Source organism: Lissotriton vulgaris, chromosome 9, assembly GCF_964263255.1.
Source record: "Lissotriton vulgaris chromosome 9, aLisVul1.2, whole genome shotgun sequence".
NCBI lineage: Eukaryota > Metazoa > Chordata > Amphibia > Caudata > Salamandridae > Lissotriton > Lissotriton vulgaris.
Window position 1 is genome coordinate 335,845,472 of NC_141697.1, and position 27,645 is coordinate 335,873,116.

The following is a 27,645-nucleotide window of genomic DNA, read 5'->3' on the forward strand; positions in this document are numbered from 1 at the left end:
TAATTATTGTTATCTAAACTTCTTATATCTTTCTGGTCACATAATGCTGACAAATAGGAACCTGCTGTGCTATTCGAGTAGTGATATTTTATTAAGTTCCACCTTTGCTTCTCACTATAAATACAGGATGCAAAGAAAGCGCATATTTGCTAAATTAATGGAAATAATGGTTTGCCCCTTGTATATCTCAAGTTACAGGTTCAACTAGGCTGAAAAGCAGGGGATCAAGAGGTGCCAAAATGTGGTTCTGCCCAGGGCCCTGCTGTTGTGAAAGATGCCTTCTCTACTCTCTGATCCCAATCCTGACTGAAGGGTTACTGGCTCATGCACACACCTCCAGCTAGTCTGTTCAGTGACCGACCCCTCCCACCAGGGGTCGCTAATGTGTTCCAGCTCACATTACTGTATTTCTAAGTAGGCTAATGCCCTGATTTGTTTCACCTTTCAAGATATGTCCCATCACAAGCCGCCAGATAATAGTGCCCGGGGGACATAATGGCAAACCGGGGCTGCAGCCACCCGTGACCGGCAGCGCGAGCTCGGAGACGCCCAGAGGGCCGAGGGGGGAGAGGGGACTTGGCGCTGCAGGGTCCGGCTGGCTGTGCTCGAGCCCCTGCTTCTTATGGCCGAGGGAAGGAAAGAGCTGCACGGACTCGTCATTTCCATCCTTGTTTTGGGGAGCCTGCCCTCGGTCTGTCCGGTGCCAGGTGAGTGCGCAGGGCTGAGCCGTGACCAGGCCCACTCTCGGCCCTATAGGAAGTCTGGCAGATAGCCTGTCCTGTGTGTTTAACTATCAGCCGCTACCACTGACGGCTTCCAGTGCAAACTGAGCGGCGTCTTATGGCGCAGAGAAATAAAGCGTCGGGGGCGGGAAACAGCCTCAAAGGCCAGACGAAGAAGTCGGCGTGACCGATGTGGAGGCAGAGGTCAGTGTGCGCTCTTCCAGACAGAGGTCAGTGTGACCAGTGTAGATAAGTCAGTGTGTCCTGTTACGGGCAGAAGTCAGTGTGCCCTGTTACAGGCAGAGGTAAGTGTGCCCTGTTACAGGGAAAAGTCAGTGTGCCCTGTTACAGGCAGAACTTGAAGTTAGTGCGCCCTGTTACAGGCAGAAGTCAGTGTGTCCTGTTACGGGCAGAAGTCAGTGTGCCCTGTTACAGGCAGAGGTAAGTGTGCCCTGTTACAGGCAGGAGTCAGTGTGCCCTGTTACAGGGAAAAGTCAGTGTGCCCTGTTACAGGCAGAACTTGAAGTTAGTGCGCCCTGTTACAGGCAGAAGTCAGTGTGACCGGTGTCGTTGCAGAGGTCAGTGTGTCCTCTTACAAGGAGAGGACCGTGTGCCGCCAGTAAAGACCCAGAGAGCAGTGTGCTCTCTTACAGGAAGGAGACAGTGTGTCCATACAGAGGCTGAAGTCAGCGTGTCCTCTTACAGTCTGGAGGCAGTGTGCACGTGAAGGGGCAGAGGTCAGTGTGCCCTCTTACAGGCAGAAGGCAGCATGAGAGGGCTTATATGTCAGAGTTTGGCGTGCAGGAGGGGCTCATTATGTAAACATCTGTGGAAGCTCTGACTGTGTCACAACAACTAATTTACAAAGTGTTTCCTCCTAGCTCCAGGACAACACACGAGACAGCAATGAAGGCTCTCCCCCTGTTGGCCATGTTCCATGTCCAGGTCTTTATTGCATGCCGGATCCTTGCTACAGAGGGGAGTCTGAGGCCACCGTCTCAATCAATCAATCAATCAATCAATCAATCAATCAATCAATCAATCAATCAATCAATCAATCAGTGAATTTGTAAAGCACGCTACTCACCTGCTAGGGTCTTAAGGTGCTGGGGGAGGGGGAGAGGCTACTTCTCGAACAGCCAGGTCTTGAGTTGTTTCCTGAAGGAGAGATGGTCCTGGGTCAGCCGTAGGTGGGTGGGGAGGGAGTTCCATGTCTTGGCCGCCAGGTAGGAGAAGGATCTTCCTCCGGAGGTGGTTCTGCGAATTCGTGGGACGGTAGAGAGGGCGAGGCTGGCGGATCAGAGCTGGAGGGTGGGTGTGTAGAATGTGAGGCGCCTGTTGAGGTATTTGGGGCCCATGTCGTGGAGAGCCTTGTGTGCGTGGGTGAGGAGTCTGAACGTGATCCTCTTGCTGACGGGGAGCCAGTGCAGGTCTCTCAGATGGGCAGAGATGTGGCCGTGACGGGGGATGTCCAGGGTGAGTCGCGCGGAAGCGTTCTGTATGCGCTGGAGTCTTTTCTGGAGTTTGGCTGTGGTTCCAGCGTAGAGGGTGTTCCCGTAGTCCAGTCGGCTGGTGACGAGGGCCTGGGTGACCGTCCTCCTGGTTTCGGTGGGGATCCACCGGAAGATCTTTCGGCGCATGCGCAGGGTGTTGAAACAGGATGACGAGACTTTGTTGACATGCTTGGTCATCGTGAGTGAGGAGTCCAGGATAAAGCCCAAGTTGCGTGCATGGTCCGTTGGCTTGGGGGCGGTGCCTAGAGCAGGGGGCCACCAGGAGTCGTCCCAGGCAGAGGGGGATGGTCCCAGGATGAGGACTTCCGTCTTGTCTGAGTTCAGTTTCAGACGGCTGAGCCTCATCCATTCCGCGATGTCTTTCATTCCTTCCTGGAGGCTGGCTCTGGCGGTGGCCGGGTCGTTGGAGAGGGAGAGGATCAGCTGAGTGTCGTCGGCATAGGAGATGATGTTTAGGTTGTGTTGGCGTGCGATGGCTGCAAGGGGGCTCATGTAGACGTTGAAGAGGGTGGGGCTGAGCGAGGATCCTTGTGGAACACCGCAGATGACTTTGGTGGCCGGGGATCGGAACGGGGGGAGGCGGACTCTCTGGGTTCTTCCGGCGAGGAACGAGATGATCCACTCCAAGGCCGTTCCTTGGATTCCGGTGTTGCTGAGGCGCTGTATCAGAGTCGGTGACATACGGTGTCGAAGGCTGCTGAGCGGTCCAGGAGGATGAGGGCAGCTGTTTCCCTGAAGTCGTCGGTAGCTCACTCGCTACAGTCATAGTCAATCTATGGAAAATGACCTGTCCAAGGCCACCCAGAGTAGCTGTAGAGAAGCATCACTTCTGATGCATGCAACCCCTCAGCTGCCCACTGGTGCCACCCAAAGAGCTATCCGCTTACTGCAAGGTTAAGCACGCTTTATCCGGCATATCAGGTTCTGCCCATGCACACCATAAAAGTATGTTGCCATTAAGCAGCCATGATCACCTACCACCCATGGGCACATTCAATACATTTTCAGCGAGGTTTTGTATGATCCAAAAATACATAATTGATGCAAGCACTCATTTATTATTAACAAAAAGAAGGAAACTCCCCCGACACATCACACGTCAGTTCCTTTGGTCTTGAAGACTCATCTCAGTAAATGGGTAGGTGACATTCGGTGTGGTCCTATTGTCTCCACAGCTATCGCCAGTTTCAGTCACAGTATTGCGTGTTACAGGTTAAGACTGACCATCTCAATCAAACAAGCTTAGGGTGCTCATTCTGGGGGGGGGGGGGGCATGTCAGTCCTTGCTGGTTTTCTGCCATGTACAGCAGCACCACTGCCTGATCCTCAAAACATTGTGTCTCTGTCTTTGTCCACGTGGTCAGTGGACTTTTCCAAAGCCTTAGTTTCTGAAATTTTTAAGCGCCATTTCGGGCTTATCGGTTGATTCCAGCGTTTAGCAATAGCCATTCTCGGTATAAGCCGAAGCTGATACATCAGTCGCCAGTTACTGGGTATTTCCCCCTGTAACGATCTACCGGACGTAGCCCCAGAATCGTCATGTCCGGGTCAGTTGGTACTGATGAGACCCCTGTAGTTTCTGTTATGGCAGTCACACTTCTTTCCAAAATCCCGGTAGCTTTGGACATTCCAGTCACACATGTAAAGGATCACTCACCTGGCCACAGCCCCTCCAGCACTCATTCCTAGCTGTGTGTAGGACCAGCTTGTGTAGGTTTTCGGGTGTTAACTAACATCCGGCCGTGATTTTTAACGCCATTCTCTACGGCTTACTGATAGGTAATATTGATATATACCTCTCTGTAGCTTTTCCCATCTTTTAAAGAGTCTGTTATGTTGCAGCCCTTTAGCCCACCTAAGCATATACTATCAGGAGCGCATTATATGTGGGGACTTTGAAAATGTGTAAATGGCTGATATCCACCCCTTGGCACCATGGAACGGGGGGAGTAGTTCTTCTTCTTGTGAACGTGGCTGTGTAGCAGCCTCCTACATCCATGGTTGCAGAACCCAGTGACGAATCTCCTGATAGCGAACCTTTCCTTTTCAGGGAGGTTATATATTTTCAACGGCCTACACATGATCGAATCTCTTAATTTAAAGACATGCCCACTATCACGTGGCAGTCCCCTGCTCTCCAATACGGGCGGGAGCTCAGTTCTAGTGCTGGTGTAAATTCTGGGCGAACTGGTATGCATGCACGTCATTTAGGGGGTTGCAAGAGTCGTAGCTACAACCCCTGGCTTGCCCCTTGCGACCCTGACACTGCATTTACGACCCCTGGCCTCAGAGGTTGCCCAATCATTGCCAGGAACACAGGAGCAGCTCATCCTTATGGACATCCGTTGGGGCTCCAATCTTCTTGGTTTTTTGTCAATTTTTATTTCTGTAAAAGTGAATAATAATATGTTATTCACTATAAGTGTAGTTAAAAATGGAGTACAATTAGCTGCAATATGAGCCTCCCTAGCAGCTGAGGTAAGTAAAAAAAATGCTTACAAATGTATGTTGAGTGCTTGCATGAAGGCGAGTGATTTTATGTGACAGTTAGTGTATGTGTGATTGTGTGTATGAGTAAGCATGCCTGTGAGTGAACGTAAATATCAAATGGTGTGTGATGTCACCTCCTGTACCCCATGCCTTTCATTGAATTGACGTTCATTCTTATATGGGAGTTAGAGGAGAGGGGAATGTTGTAACAACTTGTTTAAGAGTCACTAGCAATGTACTAATGATTTGTTTGGTTACAATAGTCATTCTGCGGCCTCTGTTAACATGACATCTAAATCATATACCATAAAGATCTCATTATTTGCCTGTCTACATGGAACCAGTACTTAGTTGCCTCCCTCTTAAACCATTAGCCTATAATTCACAGTCGTGCTGTCTTGTAATAATTTTTAATGTGTGGAAAACTAGGCCTCCTTTTTCTCTTGGTGTTAGTAATATTTTCCTAGCTACTCTTAGGGTTTTAGCCTCCCAAATAAACTTTGTGGGTTCCGAGAGGAAAGGAGGTAATCTGACTATGTGTTCGACCAGTGAGGAAGGAGCAGATCCATTCCCGGGCTTTGTCACAAATGCCGGCTTGGAGTTTTGTGCATGGGGTGCAGTGAGAGACGGTATCAAAGGCGGCTGATATGTCCAGGATGATGAGGGGTGCAGTCTCACTTCTGTCGTGGAGGGTGCAGACATCGTCGGTGGTGGCGAGGAGGGCAGTTTCGGGGCTGTGGTTGCTTGGGAAGCTGGATTGGCATATGTGGTTGGGTGTTGATGGCCTTCTCGATGACCTTGGCTGTGAAGGGGAGAAGAAAGATGGGTCTGAAGTTCTTGAGGTCCATCGGTTCGGCAGAGGGTTTCTTCAGCAAGGGGTTGATCTCTGCATGTTTCCAGTCTTCCGGGAAGTGGTGGAGTAGATGGAGCAGTTGATGGTGCAGCAGAGTATGGGTGCGATGATGGTGGCTGCTCTGTTGAAGATGTGATGTGTATGGTCTTCATGATCTTGAGGGTGTCATCCACAGTGAGGGGATTCCAGGTGAGCAAGATTTGTTGCTGTTCAGTGCAGTGGTTGCGGATGGGGTGGGAGGATCTTGGGTACAATGCTGTTGCAGCTCTCGTATATCTCCTTAATCTTGCGGTAGAAGTAGGTGCCCAGGTTATTGCAGAGGTCTTGGAAGGGGCGGGGTCTGCTGTCTTTCCGCTGGACCAGAATTATTTGACCACGGCGCAAAGTTATTTACTATTGAGTTTGTTGATCCTTTCTTGCAGGCCGCTTTCTTCGTTGTTCTGATTAAGTGGTGGTGTGTGGTAACAGCGGTCTTGAAGGCTGAGTTGTCTTCCAGGGTCTTGCTGCTCCTCCATCTCTTCTCGAGCCGTCTGCAGGTGCGTCATGACTTACGAAGGGCAGGAGCGAACCAGTTAGCGTTCTCGGAGTGTTGCTTGCTTGGGGCTTTCTTGAGGAGAGCCACAGAGTTGGCGCAGTCGGAGATCCATCAGTGGAGGTTGCATGCTGATGTGTTGGTGTCTGTGGATGTCATTGGAGGGGTTTTGCTGATGGAGGTAGTGAGCTGTTCTACGGTGACCTTGTTTCAACTTCTGCAAGAGTAGTGGTGGTCAATCCACTGGTGCTCAGTGGTGTGGCTGAAAGTTATGTCACTGGCAGAGAAGATGGGGTCGGGTGTGTGTCCTGCTGAGTGGGTTGGGAAGTCGACCAGTTTTTTTAGTCCGACGGTGGTGAGATTCTGTGGCAGGGACAAGGTGTTTTTGTCATTGGATTTGTCCAGGTGAAAGTTGAGGTCGCTGAGGAGGATGTAGTCTGTCGAGGCGAGAACGTGAAGTGCGATGAAGTCAATGATGGACTCGCTGAAGGGTGGATGAGGTCCGGAAGGGGTCTGTAGACCAGGGTGCCATGTACAGTGGTGTTCGGGTCTGTCTAGACCCCGGAGTGGAGGTGCTTCATGTTGGTCAAGAGGTCTTTCACGTGGGTGGTGAGGTGGAGGGTGCTTTTGTGTACAATGGTGATGCCTTCACCCGGTTTGTTGACGCCGCCCTTGTGGATGATCTTGTAGCTAACTTGATTGACACTACTTACCTATAGTGCAAACCATTCTTAAAAGGTACTAATTTGATGTGAGAGAGCAGGGCAAAGATGAGACTGTGCAGGAGTTTGAAACAAGTCTTAAATAACTAGCTTCCACCTGCAATTGTAGGGGAATATAGAAGTGAGAATAAGAGATTCATTGGTACTTATGTCCAGATCTGATGAATTAGAGAGGAACTTTGGCTCAAATATGAACCACCTTTGAAGGAAGTTATTTTGAATGCAAAAAAGAGTTGAGCACATGATGAAATGTGTATATGAAATAATAATGGCTAAAAACAAAGAAACAGTGCATACTGACAAAGTAGAGGAAATTGTGTGTGAGGTGAAAAGTAATTTGGGCATGAAAGATAAAGTTGATCGCATGAAAGAAGAGAGTTAAATTTGGTGGTGAGTGTTTTCGGTGTGATAGGAGTGGTCACAGAGCTAATTCTAGAATTTGCCCAGCATGGAATGTAACGTGTCATAACTGTGGTAAAAAAAGGTAATTATAGAAAGTGTTGTCAGAGTAAAGACAGAAAGACAGTCACTCGTCTAGTTGTTTTCCAAATTAGAAATTCACTGGAACAATATACTAGTCTGGATTTGAATCATATTGCAGATTCATGGGGAGATCAACCTAGCGGGGATGTGAAGATTGATGGAATCCAGGTGAACATGAAGTTTGGTTCATATTCTCACTTGACTATTATTTCAAACAAAACATACACACAGGGGTTTGAGAAAAAGAAGAAATTACATGCTATGGGCATAAAACCAGGTGGTTACAGGGGTCAACCCATAAACATGAATGCTTATTTTGTGGCATGTATGTAGCTGAAGGATATATTTGTACTTGGGAAAATTTATGTCTCTAAGAAAGGTGATTACTTCATTGGATGGCATCATCAACGCTTATGAGGTGTCACTCTCAACCCAAATGCTGAACCCCATGTACGAATTCAAGCTGTAGAAACAAGTTCAGTAGATTTCATGTCAGAAACTGCGCATGTTTTTTAGGGATGAGTTAAGATGTTCGAAGGGTTACAAACATCAGATAAGAATTTAAAAAAGGGCTGTACCAGTGGCAGCCAAAGTGAGACACATTCCTGTGATAATTCAGAATAAGGTGGAACAAGAATTGAATACGTTGATCGAACAAGAGATAATATCACCTGTTGAAGCAACAGAGTTGTTCGCTCCAACATTTGTGGCTAAAAAAGGGAATGGAGATATTAGGCTTTGTAATGATTTAAGAGCATTAAACAGGGAGGTCATAGTTAATAGGTTTCTACTCCCTAATACTGATGAAATCATGTCAACCCTGGCAGGAGCAAAGTACTTTACAACACTTGATCTTACCTCCACATATCACCAGGTGGAGTTTGTTGAAACATCTCAGGAGTTCACATCATTCCCATGGAGGCTTTTAAATTTAGATGGATGCCATTTGGATTGGTGTTGGCGGCATCTGTCTTCCAGAGGGCGATGGAACCAGTATTTAAAGATGTGAGGAAGCGCAATGTCACCAGGACGATTTGTTGATTTATGGAAGTAGCATGTCTGAATATAATGCCAGGGTTAGACAGGTTTTACAGAGACTTCTAGATGCTGGTTTGAGCCTAAAAAGAGAAAAGTGTAAATGTTTTGTGAAAGAAGTAAACTATTTAGGGCACTTAAATTCTCGAGAAGCTTTGGTGCCTAGAAAGGAGTTGGTGGATACCATAGTGGCTCTAACAGAACCATTGTCAAAGGAGGAAATAGTATCTTTTATTGGTATAGTGGAGTAGTATAGTAAATTCATGGAAAAAGTGGTGGATAACTCTATCCATTTAAGGAGTCTGTTGGTAAGGAATACAACGTTTGTGTGGTCTATGGAGTGACAACAAGAAATTGGAAATGATAAGGAAGAGTTGAGAAAAGCACCCAACCTACAGGCTTTTATTCCGGGTAGTGAAACTTACATTTCCACTGATGCGAGTTTAAAAGGTCTTGGAGTGATTGTGAAACAAATAAGAGGGGGTAAAGAATGTTTGTTCACTTGTGCCTCAAGTAGTTTACATGGGCAGAACTGAATTGTTTTATAATTGAGAAGGAAGCTTTGGCCATTTTCTTGGCTTTATTTAAGTTTAGGAATTGTGTGTGGGGAACTGCATTCAAAGTTTGTTCGGACCATAAGCCACTTAAGGAGATTTTCCAGAAATATGGGTTGGACTTCATTTCATCTAGAATCAGGAGATGAGTGATTGGTTTGCAAGATTTTGAATTTCAAGTAGAACATGTTCCAGGGGTGAATAATGTTACTGCTGACTTCTGACCCAGGTGAGTAGATGCACAAACAACGAGGTACATTTGGATGACTTTGAAGAAGAAGTTATTAACACCTTGGCTGCTAGCGGTTTCCCCCCCGGTGCTGGATTCACAGAGTTCCCTTTTTTCATGACGAGCTCAGCTCGTCATAAGCACAGCTCAACCGTGCCTCATGACGAGCTGAGCTCGTCATGAGCAGCGAAGGGGTTAATATGTGTGAGATAACCTTAGGTGTTTTGTTTTGACAGAGGATGTTTGGAAGGAAAGGTTGAAGAAGGATGAAGAGCAAAGTAGAATTATGCAAATAATCCTATCAGGAGAAATCAAGGGTTTGACAAAAATATGGGTTACCATTAAAGATGAGTTGACCCTGGGTGGGTAGAAAACAAGTTTATTTAGACAATTGTCCATAAAACATTCTAAAAGCACATAAAGCAGTTACAGTGTCAAATTAATTTAAAACTCGTCAGGACTACCCATCACACTCCTCCACTGTATTCCATCATTAAAACTCTGTTTGACAGAACTTAAAACCCTAGCTAATCCTATTGCCACATCTAAATAAAGTATTTCTGACAGCAACTCAACAGCCTTCATCCTTTGTACAATTCTATATTTATAAAAACAGGGTCTTAAAAACTTAACACAGCTTAAAAGGTAAAAAGCACAGTCCATAAGTATATGCAACAAAGAGTATTTTACATTCAGGGAGCAGGGACAAAAAACGTTCTTATTCTTGACCATGGCCCAACAATAGCAGGATGAATGGTTTGGATTACATCCCACTCTTGTCCTTAAAACTTCACTCCGCAGGCTGGGACCAGGTACCTGCGTCAAGTAAGGCAAAACAGTATCCAGACCAAGAGAGGGTTTTGACAAGCTGAGCAAAGGTTTCTGAGTCGGATAGGCCAGGTTGAGAGTCCTGGCCACCTTTGCCACAGGCTCTTTCAATAATCTTTTACCTGGAAAAGGGGGCCAGGCATAATTGTACCACAATCAGAATGGAGTAAAGGAGAGGAGTCGGGGAGGGGGCAGGGAAGGGCTGGAATACACACGTTTTGAAAGGACCGCAAATCTGGTGGGGCCTACCTGTGGGTCAGGCTAGAGGTGGTCACTGGAACCCAGGGGGCGGGAGAGGGAGGAGGCGCAACATGTGGTAACCAGGGGTACGTGGAAAGGAAGGCTGAAAAGTGAGGGAAACGGTACAGGTGGCGCAGGGAAGCAAGGCAGGCACGGACAGTGGCTGGAAAGGCGGGAGAATGCACCTGAGTATGTTACGGTTCAGTGTCCTCAATGGGAGAGTGGAAACAATCCGGCGTTTGTAGGACGGTGCACAACGTGGTGTGCAAGGCTCAGCGCGAGTCAGTCTGAAAAGGGGGGTGGCAAGGAAAAACTTGGTAAAGGCTCATGGCGGTTCGTGAATGCTCAAAAACATCGCAGAGGCAAGTGGGGGCCGTCTTACCTGGGCGGAGGCTGAGGGGGCGTCACACTAACGGCTGGCTGGAAAGTGAGGGCCGGGCACCATGGATAGCGAAGCGGCATCACAGGCAACGGGGCCCGGAGGGTCAAGTTCCACGCTGTGTCTGGAGGGGGACGGTTCCGAGTTTCTAGGGAGAAATTAGGAACAGCTGAATCAGAATCGCATTAGTGAATGCGGTGGGTTGCGGGCGGATGGATGGCACCTGAGGTGACTTACCGAGAGAAGGAGTCAATCCAGGAGGAGGGGGGCGGCGCGTCTGTCACCCGTGGACCACCACTATTGTGTCCGGTTACGGCGTCGGAGCCGCAAGGGTCGAAGAAGTAATGAGAGGTGGTCATGTGACCGGAGGGCTGGGGGTGTGTCAGCGGAGATGACCCTTGGGCTGCATGGAGGCAGGGCGAGGGGGAGGGCGGGAGGAGGTGGTGTATGTCAGAGGGCATATAGGAGATGGGGGGAAGTGGCGGCAATACGCGGAGTGGTGTCTCTGGAGGAAGGGAAGTATGAATACAGCCAATGGCATGTGGACAATACATAGTTGGTGATGCATCAGGGCATTTACAGGTGTATGGAGGGAATACATACAAATGAATGGACAAGGTGGCAGTATGTCTAAGGACCATTCATGTATGACGGTGCACAAGTGTCAACGAAGAGAGCTGCGTTTAGTAGTATGGCAAGAGAGGGCACAGTAAAAACATGTCAATACATTTATCAATTTGCCGTGGGTCGCAGTATTGCTGATGGAAACCAATCAATACAGGACACAGGTCATGTGGAGGAAAAACAATCAATAAAGGACAACACATGTATCAGTTCATAAAGTGGGATGCAGTTGTTGAATACTGGATGGGGGAAAGAAAAACACTCAAGGGGAGGGAAAACAGTTGGGGGTTAGAACAACAAGAACATAATGAGTTGCAGTAGGATAGTGCTGTTCCATTCATCAATAGTATTGAGACCCTGATTAACTGAGTTACAAATAGTGATCCATTTGCATTCACTTTTGCTCAAAAGGGCTCTGAGAGTGCTGCCTCTAAGAGGTAGTGTGGGCTGGTCGATCACCTGCCAGGTGATATCGGTTTCGCAGTGTTTTTTCTCAATGTAGTGGGAAACAAGGGGGGCAGTCAAAGCTTTGCAGTGTATCCTGCTTTTGTGCTGGATTATTCTCTGTTTGATCATCTGTGTAGTTTGGCCAATGTATACGAGGTCACAGGGGCAGCGGATGGCATAAATGACATTTTGCGACCTACAGTTGGTGAATGTGTTGAGTTTGTAGGTTCTATTGTTCGCTTGTACTCTTTTGTGTTGTGTGTGAGATCACACACTATACAAAGGAGCAAATTGTCAGCTGCCTTAGCGGTTGATCCTGCTCTCTGTAGGGTGAGGTGCCTTCATTAAATACTTCTTTCAATTCAATCAACAAGTTTGTTACACTTCCCATGCCTAAAAAAAATAACTGACCTTGTGTAACTGTTGTTCATGTAAAGCGCTTCAATCTTGCAATAGTACCTGAATCAGATTGCCAGCGGAAGGATAATAATTAAACCTAAATTGTTTTCTGTGCTTGCTCCATGAGCCACTAAGAGAAATGGAAGTGGCGCATGGCCAAGCGCTGCCCAATTAGAAGCAAGCCAAGAAGAGTGACAATGCTGCAGACAAATGGTAAGCAATGGGCTGGTTCCATGCCCATTATAAAACACAACAATCTCACAAGTGAGAGTGTATGCGCTAGTGCATGCTCACGCAGGCAAGACTTAAACCCAAGACCAGGATCACTTTATATTAGCCCATCAATGTACCTTTGCACTATACTTTTTTAGGTTTCGCCTAGCGAATGCAGCGCAAGTGCTGCTTCGCTTGGCGAGACTCTATTGTTGTGGGTTTGGTTAGCGAAGGGAGACAAATCATGTGCGCGCACAGACAGGCGATGTGCGCGTGCATGGCGTCTCCTCTGACTCACACGCTCCCACCGCATGCTCACACTACAAGGCACACACGCAGTTGTTGCTTACTAAAAACTGTGACTTGAAGAAACGGTTCACAACCTCTCTTTCCTACTTTTATTTAGTTGCTTCCCTGTGAAATGGATCCAAAAAAGAAAAACACTCTTGCGGGAAATGCCTTTTTTCATAAATTTTTCTATTCCAAAGTGCAGCCTCAGGATGGAGAGAAATAAAAGGTTTTAAATATGAAAAATAAATGCATAACTAAATAAAGCAAGACAGAGTGGTTGCAAAGTGGCCAGATTGGTTTTATTCAGATCCAAACACATCAGCCTCACTCTACAGACTTTGCAGTGAAGGTCTACTTTTGTTTTCTCGTCTTTCTTTGAACAGCATTGTTGTCCCCAGGTGGGGAGGTGTACCATTCCTGGATGTATTGCAATACCTGGTTGATGGGTGGATTGGAAAACAAAATGTGTACCATGGCTCTGTGTTTATGGACGTGGTCTTTTTAATCATACTGCTTACGCTTTGTAAGGATATAAGCAATGGACATTAAAACAGTTCCCTTCAGGGCCCTGTAGTCATGTCCTTAACTTTTCAGGTAAAACCACTCGCTGATTTCAGAATAGTGAGCGAGAGATCGTTAAGGTAACCATGTTGTTTCTGCTTACATTTCACATGCTTTACTTAATCTTGCACTCCCTAGGAGTGTTTGCTTTTACTTTTTTTTTAGGCTGGATATTACTTTTATCAAGAGCATAATTTGAACTGAGCCACATCCAAGTGTTTATAGCTGGCACAATTTGGTGGTGGCTGAAGGCAGTGCAAGTTTCTCTCAGTGAGGCACTATGGTGATCAGTGGGGGAGAGGATGCGGCCGGATTTGGAACCTGGGAACCGGGTTCAGCCTTCATGACCAGTCCACCAGACCACTCTACTGAGGGAGCATATTCCCATGCTTGACCTTTGAAGGCCCGAAAGACCTTAGAAGGCCTGATGTTTTAGCACAAGCAGGTGTACCCTAGTGGTGTCAATTGTGGGTTAACCTTGAAGGCCTGTCCACCACAATCCATAATAAAATTCATCTCCAGTCTTGCTGGCAGGCCTACGAAGCAGCACACCCAAGAGCAACAGTGATCCAGTCACTGTGACTCTGTCACTGAAGTCACATGAACCTTGAGCAGGTTAGAGAAGTGCGAACGGTGTGACCGCACTGGGTACCTATTTCGGGTGGGTGCGTAGTGTTTGCAAGTATATTATGGTTTTTAAAAAATTTGCTGCTTCCTTCCTGGCCTCCAGCAATTTTCAGCAACAATAAAAATGTCATGATAACTTTTTCATTAATGTTCTTCCTAGAGAGAGATCAGAGTTTTTTCAAGTGGAAGGATTGACTATTGGAAAGGTAGCACAGAGGGTTAATGTGCCTGCTGCAAAGAACATGTACCATGCAAATCACAAAGTGCACATAATGTTAACTTGGTTAGTAGGTTACTGCTTTTGTCAGAGAGATCCTTTTGTTACTTGCAGTCTATAAGTAAAAATCCTTACATAGAACCGTGAGCTATTAAACTATACTGCCTACTAGTATGGTTGTCAAGTGGCTTCTACACCTTGTAGTCCTATGTAACATTTCCTATACAGTGATTTACACACATATAAATGATTGTCTCTGTGTATTGTGTGTGATGTAAAGTGCACTGACACCGTACACTGGTATGACTGGCGCTGTAAATCAAATTAAATGCATCTGAGAAAGAGTGTGGTTATGGAGACTTGACGGGGACTGTTAAAGGGTAGTAGTGAGGGAGTCCAAGGTGTAGGTGATCATTGAGGGCACCAACAAACATTGTTGAACAGGGCACCACTAGCACTAAAGCCAGCCCTGCTATCGGGGCCAGTCCGCCTCACCCATTGGTACCTCCATTGGCCTTGTTTCAGCAGTAGTAGCTGCACGCAGACCAAACTAAGTTTGCAAAACTTCACAGTTTCTCTGCTTCATGCACAAGCACTTTTAACATTTGCTACCTGCTCTTGAGCCACTGGAATTATGCAGCAATGGGCGATAAAATGATGCTGCAGTGTTGACTAAATTATGAAACAAAAAAAAGGCTGCAGTGTAATGTAATATATTTTCTTATACTTTATTATTTAGAAATTTTTACACATGTTAAGTCTCTGCAAAGATTCTGCCTCATCAGTATCAGTATAACATACAAATGCAGCAGTGAGAAAGGTGATCAGTCAACCTTTGCAAAGGGCCGTCCACTTTGCAGCAACTCAAGTCACGTTTTTTAGTAACTTTTTATCCGTTTGAGCTACAAAAATGATTAGTTAAAACTGTAAGATTATAAAGTGGATGATGTATTATGTGGCAAATATGGCAGAGCCATAATTATATAAAAAACATTTGCTTACTAGGATATTTTGCCATTCATGTTTGAACTGCTCTTGTGGAAGAATGGAGAAGTGCTAATGAGTGAAACTGCATGGCTTGGAGACAAATGGCTTGTGATTCCACTTTTAAGCGTATTTGGGACATTGTGTGATTGGAAATATATCCCACTTTGTGAATGTATTTAAATGCCAATAACTCCTATTAAACCTTAAATAATCAAGTGTATCCATTGGTTGAATTAAATAACACAATAAGCTGTAACTGGTCGGTAAAATACCAAAGAAATACTAAAAATTGGGATGTTTGTCACATTTCGGCCACACCTCTGACTCTGGTTATCCCCGCCCTCGGAGTCTCCGCCAACAGTTCCCCTTCTTTTTTCTCCCACTTCGACCACTGTATACATGTAGTGACCCGCATCAGCACTAGAACTCCCCATGTACTTCCGCAGGACCAGGGTGGAACATGAACCCCATTCTTTGGACGGCTTCACCCTGCGGTGTAATGGTGCCCACGATGGGTGGTAACAAAGTGCGAATGCCCTCTTCGAATGGAAACAAGGTCCCTATACAAGACGGTATTTACTTTGCTTTTGTTCTTTTAACACACAACAGTGCCATCTTCTGTAGCATTTGCTGCTCTGCCCACCCTCCTTCCTCCACTCCCGGGGGTCTCCCCGCTCCACCATGCAATAAATGTACCACCTGCACTTGGTAAGTGGCACACTTTAATATGCTCATTTGAGGTGTTTGCGACTGTGTAATTCGTAAGCTATTGTGGCACACAATTACGCAGTAGTAAAAGCATTTATGACTGCTACGTAGTCTTTTGTTGAAAACTGAAGGCCAAAAACACAGTAATTGTGGGCTGTAAAAGTATGCTTACCAACGAAAATGCCTTTGTAAATTGGTCCCCAAGTTGTTTTAGACCCTCGTACCTGCAGAAAGTGAACATTCAGCATTTGCACCACTTAGGATCTTTGCCAGAGTGCAAAGATGTGGCTGGAATCGGAGCAGGTTCGCACTGGGGCACAGCTCCCAGGAATGTGTGCAGTCTGTGTGGGCCAGGCCGTTTCAGGCTACCTCTTGTCCATGTATCTGAGCACAGATCTCTTCTTTTGCTTTCATGCTCTGTGAAAATGAAGATTCTTAGACTACCTGCGCGTTATTAAAGATTTGGTGCTCAATTGTTACCTCTCTCACATTTTTATTTGAACTATTTTTGACTCAAAGTAAAGTCACAACATCGTTTATTCATCCTGGCTTAACCTGGACAGCCTACCACCCTGTGCATCCTTATTTTGCTGACCTATATCCGGTTCGAACTTTAGTTTGGAAGAGGGTAGGGGATGGGGGGTTGAGAGGTCATGCACTTCCTGCTGTAATTTGTTTATTATCTGTAAGTCACTCGCTCTAATCCAAGTGTCAGATTAGTCATTTATTGCTTTTCATTTTATAACACTTAATACCGTGGTGTGGGCTTCAAAGAACTTTGAATAGTAACATTAGTTATTACCTATCGACACCGGGACCCTTTTTACTGGCATTGGTGAAATGAGAGGTGGTGATGTGAGTCCAGCTTGGATTTTTGAAGGGCTGGTCCCCCCCCCACTCTCATCTTCTTTCGTTATCTCCAAGGGAGCTTCCCCCGTGCTTTAATGTGATAGATTAGTGAGCTGTTGTATCTGTGTGTCGCAAGTTGCAATTCAAGCTGGACATCGTTTCATCTTTTAGCTGTCAAGACATTGCGTACCATTCATTCGGTAATAGTGCTTTTCATCAAACATTTTCTGAGACAATTGATCCTGTGATAACTGATATGAATGTTCAATAATATCAAGGCCCTTATGAACATAGCAGAGAGAGCCCCTTTTTTAGGTCGAGCATGGCATGCTGTATTCAAGTATGGACCTGAAGCTCCGCCCACTCTCCCCGTCCATATTTTTCATTGGGTTGTGTCATTGTCCACTGTGAACTGCGGCTTTTCATTGGTCAATAGGCTTAGTAGTCCCTCCTTAGTACCGCTTTGTCTTATCTTGTAACCTCCCATAAGGACACCCCTGTTACATTTGTTGTTACATGGTAGGCTTTAATTTTAGCCTCCAAGCACTATTTTCTTAAATCTCTTTGTCTACGCTCTGTCATATCTCTCCTACCACTTAAAAAAAATCTTTATAGCACGCATTTTCAATGCTAAAGGTCTTGAATTTGCGAGAGTTTGAGCTACTGGCATTGTAAATCAGAATGCCTTTTATTTAATTTAATAAAAGGCTTTGTTATTTACACTGCCAATAGCTCAAACTCTCATAAATGGGAGACCTGTTGCATTGCAAATGCTTGTTTTACAAAGTGTGCTTGTTAAAGAGTGATAATACAGAGATAACTTCATATAGAATGAAGTTATTACAGAGTGACTTTGTTACAAGCTGTAAGATTGTGAAGTTATTACAGTCTAAAAGGATTACAGAGAGAATTTGCTGCAGAGTGAGTTTACTTCAGTGTGAACATCTTACAAAGGAAAGGTATCATAGTGTACAGCTGTTTTAAAAACTAATCCTATCAAAGTGCTCTTGTTACTTAGTGAACTTTCTACCAAGAGAAGTTTTAAGGCTCTTTAGCATCATCCCTAAAACCTGGCTATCGAATATGAATTCTGCATTCTGTTCTAGATGATGAGTGCCCAGATGCCTTTCCGGCTCATGAGAATTGCGAGTTTGATGAGGTGTGCGAAGATGCCTCCTGCCAGTATAACGAATATGTGACCTGTCACCTGAATCGATGTGGGACATGTGAGGCCGTCTTCCGCGGTTATGACAACCGCACAGTGAACTGCAAACAATGTAAGTCTGCTTTGAATAATAATTGTAAGAAAAATGGTCAGACAAAGGGAATGTAGCCTAATTCAGTGGCGGCTGCCACAAACAAAGGGTGGTGGGCTGGTGGAGGGAATGCAGTAGGGGTTGTGTAGAAGGGTGGGTTAGTAATATTTCTTAAGAACATGCCGCGGGCTGCGTTGCGCCTCTTTTGGGGCCCATCGGGAGACGGGGAGGGGAAGAACCGACCGGAGACAGATGTAAGGTGTGATAAAGGCCGCTTTATCGGGAAACAGGTGCATCCTGAAAATATACCACATCCTTGGCCTTTGCCGTACAAAACTAGGCCTAACTAAATATACATATACCTGACCAAACCCCCCACCCCCACCCCTAAACAGTTCCCCGCCAGCAACATAAACATCAGTACCAATTACCCAAACGCCTGCCTCAACTGTTTAAACACCTGCCATATGTACATTCCCTCCCCCTCTGGCAGGAAAACTCATTCCTCCTATCCTACCCCCCCTTTTAACTAGGAAAAAGCGCCGCCCTAAATAACTTTCCAGCACCTGCTCCCAGCGACAACACATCCAGCCAACCCTAACCAAGAAAGCACCTGCTCCCAACAAAACCCTTTTTAACCAACCCGGAAACGATCAGGACCCATGACATGCCCCTAGATACCCCCAACCAAAACATGTCCTAAAGGGAGGGCGGGCGGAACAACGATTAACCTGCCCCCCGGCTGCTGGGTCACTGTCCCACGAAATGGTGCACAGTGACCCAAAATGGCCGCTCTTAAAGGCACTAGCCCAAAAAGAGCCCAATGCGGCCCAATTCCCCCCGGACTAGCCCAACCAGCCCAATCACCCTTCCTGTCCCCCGGCTAATCCTTCCCCCCACCCTTCCTCCCAGGGCCCCAAAATCCCCGGGGGGCGAGCCTCCCTCCGGTCGGCCACCCCCGCAAAGCCCCATTGGGGCCCATCGGGAGACGTGGAGGGGAAGAACCGACCGGAGACAGATGTAAGGTGTGATAAAGGCCGCTTTATTGGGAAACAGGTGCATCCTGAAAATATACCACATCCTTGGCCTTTGCCGTACAAAACTAGGCCTAACTAAATATACATATACCAGACCAAACCCCCCACCCCTAAACAGTTCCCCGCCAACAACATAAACATCAGTACCAATTACCCAAACGCCTGCCTCAACTGTTTAAACACCTGCCATATGTACACCCCCCCCCCTGCCAGGAAAACTCATTCCTCCTATCCTACCCTCCCCCTTTTAACTAGGAAAAAGCGCCACTCGAAAGCCCCATACGGCTTTCGACCCCCCCCTAGGGCCCCTGCACCTTTGAATACCTGCGCACCCCTACAGCCCGATCTACTGCCTCCTTCAGCTGCACAATATAGAGCTCCATCCCATATCTTGATAAATGCACTCCATCCTCCATGAAAAAGTAGACCGCCCCATACCTCAGCTCTGGGTGCTCCATTCTACCCAATCCTTCCTTCTCACAAAAGGCCCGCATCTCCCTGTTAATTTTCCTCCGAGTCTTGTCAATAGCCCCTGGTCTCTCCGCCCCTCTCCAACACCTCCTGGGTATGAATTCCGACCAAATGACATAACAACCTGCCCACTGTCTCCTGATCTCCAGCAAATCCCGCTTCATTTGTTTCACCAGTGCCAGTCCCTTACACTGCACCAAATCATTTTCACCCAAGTGGATGACTACCACATCCGGACAGACCCCCCCGCACAACACTGTTCAAAACCGGCACGAACTCGTGCCAACGCATGCCCCCTTTTCCCCTCCAATGACACCTAAACAACTGCTCATCCAATTCCAGATTGAGGTTCCTGTGTTTCTCCCATTCGGGCCCTCTCCGCTCTCTTTACAACGGAATGGCCCACCACGTATATGCTCATCGCTGCCGCAGTAGGCCCCGCCACCGCACCTGTAAAGATACATATGTAAGCAGCGAGCCCAAACTTCAAGTCTACTCCACCTCTACCCCCCGCATCCTGACATACGTCTTATAGCAGTCTGATTTCCAGCGTCCCAGCTTCTTAATCTCCTCCTTCCCCCAACCCTTCCGCGCCGCCTCCGTCGCCGCCCCAATGCGAAAAGAATGCGTCCCGAATTCCTTCGGGTCCTCACCCATAGACCGTAGGGCGTGCCGCAGGACCCACAGCAACTGCGCAGCTGTCACCCGACCAACCTCTCTCCTGCCAAAGACCTCCGCACCATCCTGCACCCGTCCGTCCTCCAGCCTTCTCCCCCATTCCGCCGGACACACTGCCTCCGATCCCTCAGGACCCAACACCACCCAAGTACCCTCTCCACGCTGATCTGTCTTGGACCGTGGCAGCCGCACCGCAACCTCCTGGCCGCGCAACTCCACCTCTTCCCAGGTCAAACCTGGACGTCCTTTCAACCCTACCAACTCCGACACCCGAAAGGCTCCAAAAAACATCCATGACATCAGCGTGGAAAACAACACCGTCTCCGTCTGGTCCTTGCACACTACCGGTAAACGGCACACCAAACCCTCCAACATCGCCTCCGTAATTGGCCGTCTCCGCTGCGCCCGAACCCCTTTCTCCCTCTCCCAACCCTCCAGAAGACGCCCCCCAACTCTCCCGCCGAAGGTGCATAACCCCACCGGAGCTTGCCCATGAAAGCCACCCCTGCCAGTTTTCCTGCGATCGTCACTCTAGCCAGTCCTTTGTCCATTAAACCCAGCATGAACCGCACCACCTGCTCCTCCCGACGCCACTTGCCGCGCTGCCTTACCGCTCCAAAACGTAGAAACTCCAGCCAAGCCTGCTCATAACTCCTCCACGTGGACGCTGCCAGGGACGACCTCACCCACTGAACGACCCGCGCTCTCCCACCAACCACAGCTCCTCCGGCACCTGTGTCTTGTTCGCCGCTGCCTCCGTGGCTAGCCCATGGAACCTCTGCCACTGTGAACGAGACAAAGCATCTGCAATGTCATTGTCCACTCCCGGCACATGTGGAGCCTGGAACAAAATATCGTGCTCCAAACACCTCAAGACGAAATCGCGCATCAACTTCAGCACTTGGGGCTCCCTCGCGGACTGCCGGTTCACCACCTGCACCACCGACATATTGTCCACCCTGAACAAAACAAGCTTGTGCGCCAACTCCTGCGCCCACACTGTCACAGCCACCAACAACGGGAACAGCTCCAAGAACGCAATGCTCCTACCCCCCGCCTGCCACTGCTCTGGCCATTGCTCCGTGCACCATCTGCCTGCCCAGTAGAGGCCAAAACCTCCGACTCCTGCCTCGTCCGATGACATTGTCACGTCCCACTCCCAGTCTTCCGGGGGTGCCATGGGCAATTCATTGAAACGCGCCAGAAAAGCCAGCCACATGCTCAGGTCCTCTCTCGAGCCCGCCGATAGGCGTACATGATGATGGGGCAGCGTCAACCCGGACAAGGCCAACCCCAGTCGCCAACAAAAGGTCCGCCCCGCCGGCACCACGCGGCACACGAAGTTCAAATGCCCCAGCAACACCTGCACCTCTCGCACCGTCACCTTTCGCCTGGCCAACATGCCCTTCACCAAGTCCATCACCACCACCCGCTTTTCCTCCGGTAGGCGTGCTTCCATGGCCGCTGAGTCGAGCTCTATCCCGAGGAACGACAGCACCGTGCAGGGACCTTGAGTCTTCTCTGGCACCAAAGGAACCCCTAGGTAAACCATCAGGTCCGTAAAACTGTCCAGTCGCTGCTGGCAGTCCGTCGAACCGGGCCGACCCACCAGGAAGAAGTCGTCCAGGTAATGCGTCATCGCCTCAGAGCCTGTGCGCCAGGAAAAAACCCACTGCAAGAAGGAGCTGAATCTCTCAAACAAAGCACACGACACGGAGCACCCCATGGGAAGAGCTCTATCGACGAAAATGAAGCCGTCAAACTGGATCCCCAGCAACTGATGATCCGCCGGATGTACCGGCAGCAACCGAAACGCCGATTTCACATCGCATTTTGCCATGAGCGCCCCTCGACCTGCCGTCGTCACCAACCTCCTCGCGACGTCCACTGACGAGTACGACACCGACGCCAGCTCTGCTGAGATAAAGTCGTTCACCGGCGTGCCCTTCGGCCATGAGAGATGCTGAATCAGCCGGAATTGACCCGGCTCCTTTTTCAGGACCACCCCAATTGGTGAAATGATCAAATCCGGCAATGGCGCCTCCTCAAAAGGCCCCACCATCCTCCCTTCACCTCCTTGAAGAGCTTCTCCCGGACGATACCTCTGTGCGCGTTCACGGACTTCAGGTTCTCTGCCCGTCGAACGATCCATGGACCCTCGTAGCCCAACCGGAAACCCTCCCTGAAACCCCGAAGCAGCACGGCGCATCGTCCACCAAAAGAATTTCCAGTCGGTCCAGCCTAACCGGTGTACGAGCCTTTTCCCAAGGTACTCCCCACCCCCCCCGCTGCCTCCTCTCCCACCACTGGGCACGGTCGCCGGATGCTGGCCCTGTGCGGGGCCTCCCCCAAGCCCCCAGCAGCGCACCACCGGGTGGCGCCTCCCGCACTTGGAGCATTTGTGCCGGAAACGGCACGCCTGCCGGAGACAGGAACCTCTGTTGAAGTCCCAGCAGGCCCCGACGCTGTGAATACTCCCGGCTTCCCCCGCCCCCACCCCCCCACGGGTGGGGCGGGCTGAAAAGGGGGGCGGCGCCAGCGGCAACCCACTGGCCGTGTAGATGGTGCGGCCAAATTTTGCCCCACTCATCGTATGCTGGTACAAGTTCGCATCCAACTCTCCCCACTTCGCCTCCGGATCCGATGCCATGCGCGCCCGAAACTCTTCATCGTAATGCGACCAAGCATTACCTCCGTACGTCACTTGCGCCCGCCGCACCATGTCCATGTACTTGAACAGTGCGACCGCCCTGTCGGGGTACTTTTCGCAGTACACACTGGCATATATCAGGAAAGCCGCCAACCAATTCTCAATGGTAACCGGCACCTTAGGTCGCCTGGCTAACTCCTGCTCCTCCTCCTTCGACCCTTCTTTGGCCATCAACTCCCTGTGGAGCAACTTCAAAATCTCCACATACTCCCCCTTCCAGATCTTCTCTCTAGTTGCCAGTGACAAATGCGCTCCCAGTGGCTTCGCCACCCCCATGTACGGCAGCTTCCTGACCGGCACCTCACAGCTCTCCTTCGCCCCAACGCTGGACGCCGCCGACCCTCCGGACTTCGCCGCCTCTCCCGTCCCCGTGCTCACCGATGCCGCGTCACCCACCGCCTCCATACACACCCCGGCATCCATCACATACCTTCCCTTCACCAATCTCACCTCATCCCCTCCCCCAGCATCCGTCCCCACCGACACCTGGCATCCGCCATCCACACCCCCAGCCGCCTGGCCTCCATGAGGCCCGCCCAACCCACTCCCCAACCGTGCACCGGTCTTACCTGGCGTCAAGGCTGGCGTCCTCACCGGATCCCGCCGCCTAACCAGTTCCGCTGGGGGGGCCGTCACTCGCGGCACCGTCTGCCGGGGGCGTACCTGTAAAACACTGCCAACAACATTACTCGCCTCCCCCTCCCCCTCACGAAGCTCCCCCTCCTCCTCTGACTCCATCTCTCCACCTCCATCTCCTTCCGCCAAGACCCCTCCTGTGTGCACCCTGCTCAGACCTGCCTTGTCCCTGCACGCCGTCATCAGTGTCCCCAAATCCACACTCCCCCTCCTCCTACACTCTGCTTGGTAATCTGAGTAGCCTGCAAAATTGCTGCTCCATCCCCGTCCCACGGCGGCCGGATCGACCCATCGGGAGGGGGCGTTGGAGACCTATGGCCCTGCCATCAGCTGTCAGCACGTACATGGTCCCTCGTTGGAGCGCGACCGCCCGTACTAGGCAGAGCCGGCCCATCCTCTCGGTGGGTAGGAGCCGCATGCTGCTCACCCGAGCCCCTTGCCAACTGCTGCTGCCAAGAAAAAAGCGGGGAAGTCCAGCATGCCGAGGAAAATTCACCCCCTCCGCCCCCCCTCACTCCTGGCGCGCCTCTCCCCCATGCCGCCGAATGCCCTCCTCGCCGCGCCGGTCGCCCCCCACCCCCCCCACCCCCAGCCTCCCGCATCTCCCAGGCCGCCCCCGCGACCCACCCCCGCTATCCTCCCTCCCCGTGGCCCCACTCACCGAACCCCCCCTCCCCCCTCCCATCCCCCAACCCCCGTCCGCCCCCCAACCCCCGTGGCATCTCCTCCCCCTGCCCCGCCCCCCACCCACTCCCGCCGGACCCCCTCCCTGCCCCGCACCCCTCCTCATCCCCCACGGCGACACCGGCCTACTCGGACCCACCATGTCCCCCTCCGATGAAGACCCCCAGTCCAGCCCACTCTCACCCCCCCTGCCCCCTCCTCCTCCTTCGATTCTTCAATCAGTAGCGGCGAGCCCCCCACTCCTCCCCCCTGACACCCTGCTCCCCCCTCCCCATCTGCACCCTAGCCACCCCCCCCCCCCTCACCCCTCCACTCTCCACCTCCTGGCATATAGGTGCTCCCACGGCATCCCGTTCTCCCCCGGGCACCCCCCCTTCCTGTTCTCATTGCACTTGGTCCCCGTCCCCCCCTGCAACCCCCTCCAGCCTGGCACTCATCCTCGCCTTCCGGGAACACCCCCAACCCTCTGGTCCTTGGCAGGCCCCTTCCCCCCCATTGCGCCTCCCGTTGGCCTCCCTCTCGCCTCCCTGGCTCCGCCCGCCCCCCCAAACCCCCCGCTCCCTCCACAAACTGAAGCGGTGCCTTCCTCCGGCCTCCGCGCCTCCTTCCCGATCCCCCTCTCCGCTTCGGCGCCCCAGCCGCCCGCTGACCGCCACCGCGCACCGCACCTCCAACCGCCCCCGCCCCCTCCTCCTTCCTTGCGCGAGAACGCGGCGGCTCGCAAGCCGCTACCGCCGCCGCAGCTCCATCTGCAGCGCGCCGCGGGGGCCTTACCCGCACATCGCCACGCAGCAGATCTGTCCTGCCTGCTTCCCCCAAGAGGCGTAGAGCCTCGCGCACACGGGGATCCGCCATCGCCTCCGCCGCCATTTCTCGATCAGGTAAAGCCTCTCACACCGTCCGCACTGCCGCCTCCAAGTCCTCCTCTCCACCACTCGCCCTGCGCACACCAGTCCCGGAGGCCCCCGACGCTCGCTACTATCGCCCTACACCAATGCTGCCCCTCAACCAACCACAATAACCTGCTACAACTACCAAAACAATTAACTCCCTACAACGTTTAACCTGCCCCCCGGCTGCTGGGTCACTGTCTCACGAAATGGTGCACAGTGACCCAAAATGGCTGCTCTTAAAGGCACTAGCCCAAAAAGAGCCCAATGCAGCCCAATTCCCCCCGGACTAGCCCAACCAGCCCAATCACCCTTCCTGTCCCCCGGCTAATCCTTCCCCCCACCCTTCCTCCCGGGGCCCCAAAATCCCGGGGGGGGCGAGCCTCCCTCCGGTCGGCCACCCCCGCAAAGCTCCATTCATCTTCCTGGTTCCAGCAGCCCCTAGGACAGACTCCCACCCAATCCCTGTGCTACAGAGCAGCGCTGGGCTTGGCCTGAGCGAGCCGGAAATATGCTCGCTCAGACCAGGGAGTCTGTGGGGTTTCTCCAGCCTGGCTGTTCAATGCAGCCGGGCTAGAGAAACCTAAGTGAGCATGTGTGTTTTGGCCAACTTATGACGGTCGGCCAAACACATAGGTGCACATAGCACTCTTCTTCCCCCTCCCAGGCCTTGGTCCTGCCCCTCCCTACAGGGCTGGCTCGAGCCGGCAAATGACAAATAAAACAATGCCAGAACTTTATTTTTCATTTGCTGGCTCTGGAACAGGCAGGAAGGCGGCGCTGTACTGCCTGTTCGGGGGAGCCGCCACTGGCCCAATGCCACTTTATTGTTGCCTATCAATATTTTAAGAAACCCACAAAGTTGGTAATGAAAAATCTACTCTTTATGGTTACGATTTCCCAAAACCTGAAATGTTAATTTCATAGTTCTATTGAAATGAATTGCATGACAGAGGAAGCAGACTGTCTTAGTACTGAGAATGACCACAAGGAGGCAGGAGGTACCCCACGTTCGAGAGAAATTAAGGAAACTTGTGCATCCTCAAAATTATGAATCTCCTTCAGTGCTTAGTCATAGTTTCATATGTTCTGAATTTCCACATCTAGGAGAAGGTTACAATTAACATTTCCTGGGCACGGGCAAGATTGAAGGGATGTGAATCCGAGTTTCAGTCAGTCATTCAAAGAGGCATTTCTAATGTAAGCAGAATTTCTTCAACTATTTACATTCAGAAAAGGGGTAAGTAACGAGAGTCGTGATAGCATCTATTGTGTTTTCATAGATAAGAAGTGTGAAGGTGTTGAGCCCTCATTTCGTGCCCTAGACTTGGAAAGTGCCTTGTAGTGTCTCACTGGATGGTTCACAATCGTTTTAAGAATATATTTGCAGTTCCAGTGAAATCATCCATCAATTTGACTTGATTTATTTTAGGGATGTCAGTGCTACATAGATGTTACTCCGTCAAGATGGGAGTCTGGGTTTGTGAGCTGACATGTTCGAGTCCTAACGTTAGTAATACCTCTACATATTGTAATTAACTAAAACCTGATCACAGAAAAAAAGAATTATCATTGTGGTGGCCGGTGTGAGCATTTCTATTGCTCTATTGCCTCTTTCATGCTAATGATTCCCACCTTTATGAAAATTGACAGGGGTAGGAATTATTTAGCATTATTTATTTAAGTAGCAGCCAACCTTTAGATTTGGATTCCTTTCTATCCTGTGGCAATCTAGGGCCATAATGTTGATCAGTTTTCCAATCATGTCTGAAATTTGTAGCAGCATATCAAAAAGAAGCCAGAGTATGGACAAAATAAATGTTTAGCATGACATAGCATATAAAAGTAGACAATAATATAAAGCATTCATACCTCAATGCAAGTATTGGCTGTAAATGTGTGCTATAGATACATTCCACCATTGCACAGCAGGTTATTTTCCTGCCACACCAAATGGCACCAACACCTAAACACATACATACAGCACCAAAACCATAATCATCACACAGAAGCTTACACATAAAACTCACATCCATTGCCAGTTTAAATATTACAAACAGTATGCAGCCCACTACGGCACACTGCTAACTTACAAACCATAACCCTTAATCAGCCCACCAACTCACATACCAAATCCATCTCTATCAAATATAACACCTCACATTGCCACCTTAAACACCACGATCACTCTATAGCCCACTGCCTGCCAATACTATAATAACATCCTACCCATCATCACATGCAGTCAGCTTAAAACTAGTACTAGACCATACAGTATCAACTACCTGATACAGCCCACCACTGACCAACACACCTCTCTCACACAGGCAATAAGGTGCACTTTACCCACCAACACTACAAGTATATCGTGACATTCATAACCCCACATACCCCATCTACATGTGTAAATCAATTTCCTTTCTCTCACTCTCATTGCGTAATAACCCCAACAGGAACAATTCTACTCATCTGTCTCATTGGTATGACACACCGCGTCTATCAGATCTTTCCTTATCATAACACTTCTCATAACCTGAAGAGCACTGGGGAGGCACAACTACTCTAATAATAACACCTTCCTTATAAGATGTGTCAGAAATACCCTGTTCACAGATTATTAGCCATACTGAGAAGTGTAAGAGGTGCATGTAATAAAAGTGGTTTGGCTTAAAGTTTTGACATTCAAATGCCTTTTAAATATCTACATGTATCCTACAATATACCACGAGGCTATGAGCTGATTGGCAATGAATGGAGAACAGTAAAAGAGTAAGAGGAT

General features: G+C 49.5%; 1 protein-coding gene across 2 annotated transcripts in view; it reads left to right on the forward strand.

Moving 5' to 3' along the window:
* The first annotated feature begins 584 nt into the window (after nt 1-584).
* LOC147690085 (epithelial cell adhesion molecule-like) overlaps nt 585-27,645 on the forward strand; it is a 73,065-nt gene continuing 46,004 nt past the window's right edge. For both annotated transcript variants that reach the window (XM_086936636.1, XM_086936635.1), the window contains exons 1-2: nt 585-707; nt 17,611-17,781. In XM_086936636.1, the coding sequence (XP_086792762.1) occupies nt 623-707; nt 17,611-17,781 (256 nt within the window). In that variant the 5' untranslated portion in view covers nt 585-622. The remainder of the gene's footprint in view (nt 708-17,610; nt 17,782-27,645) is intronic.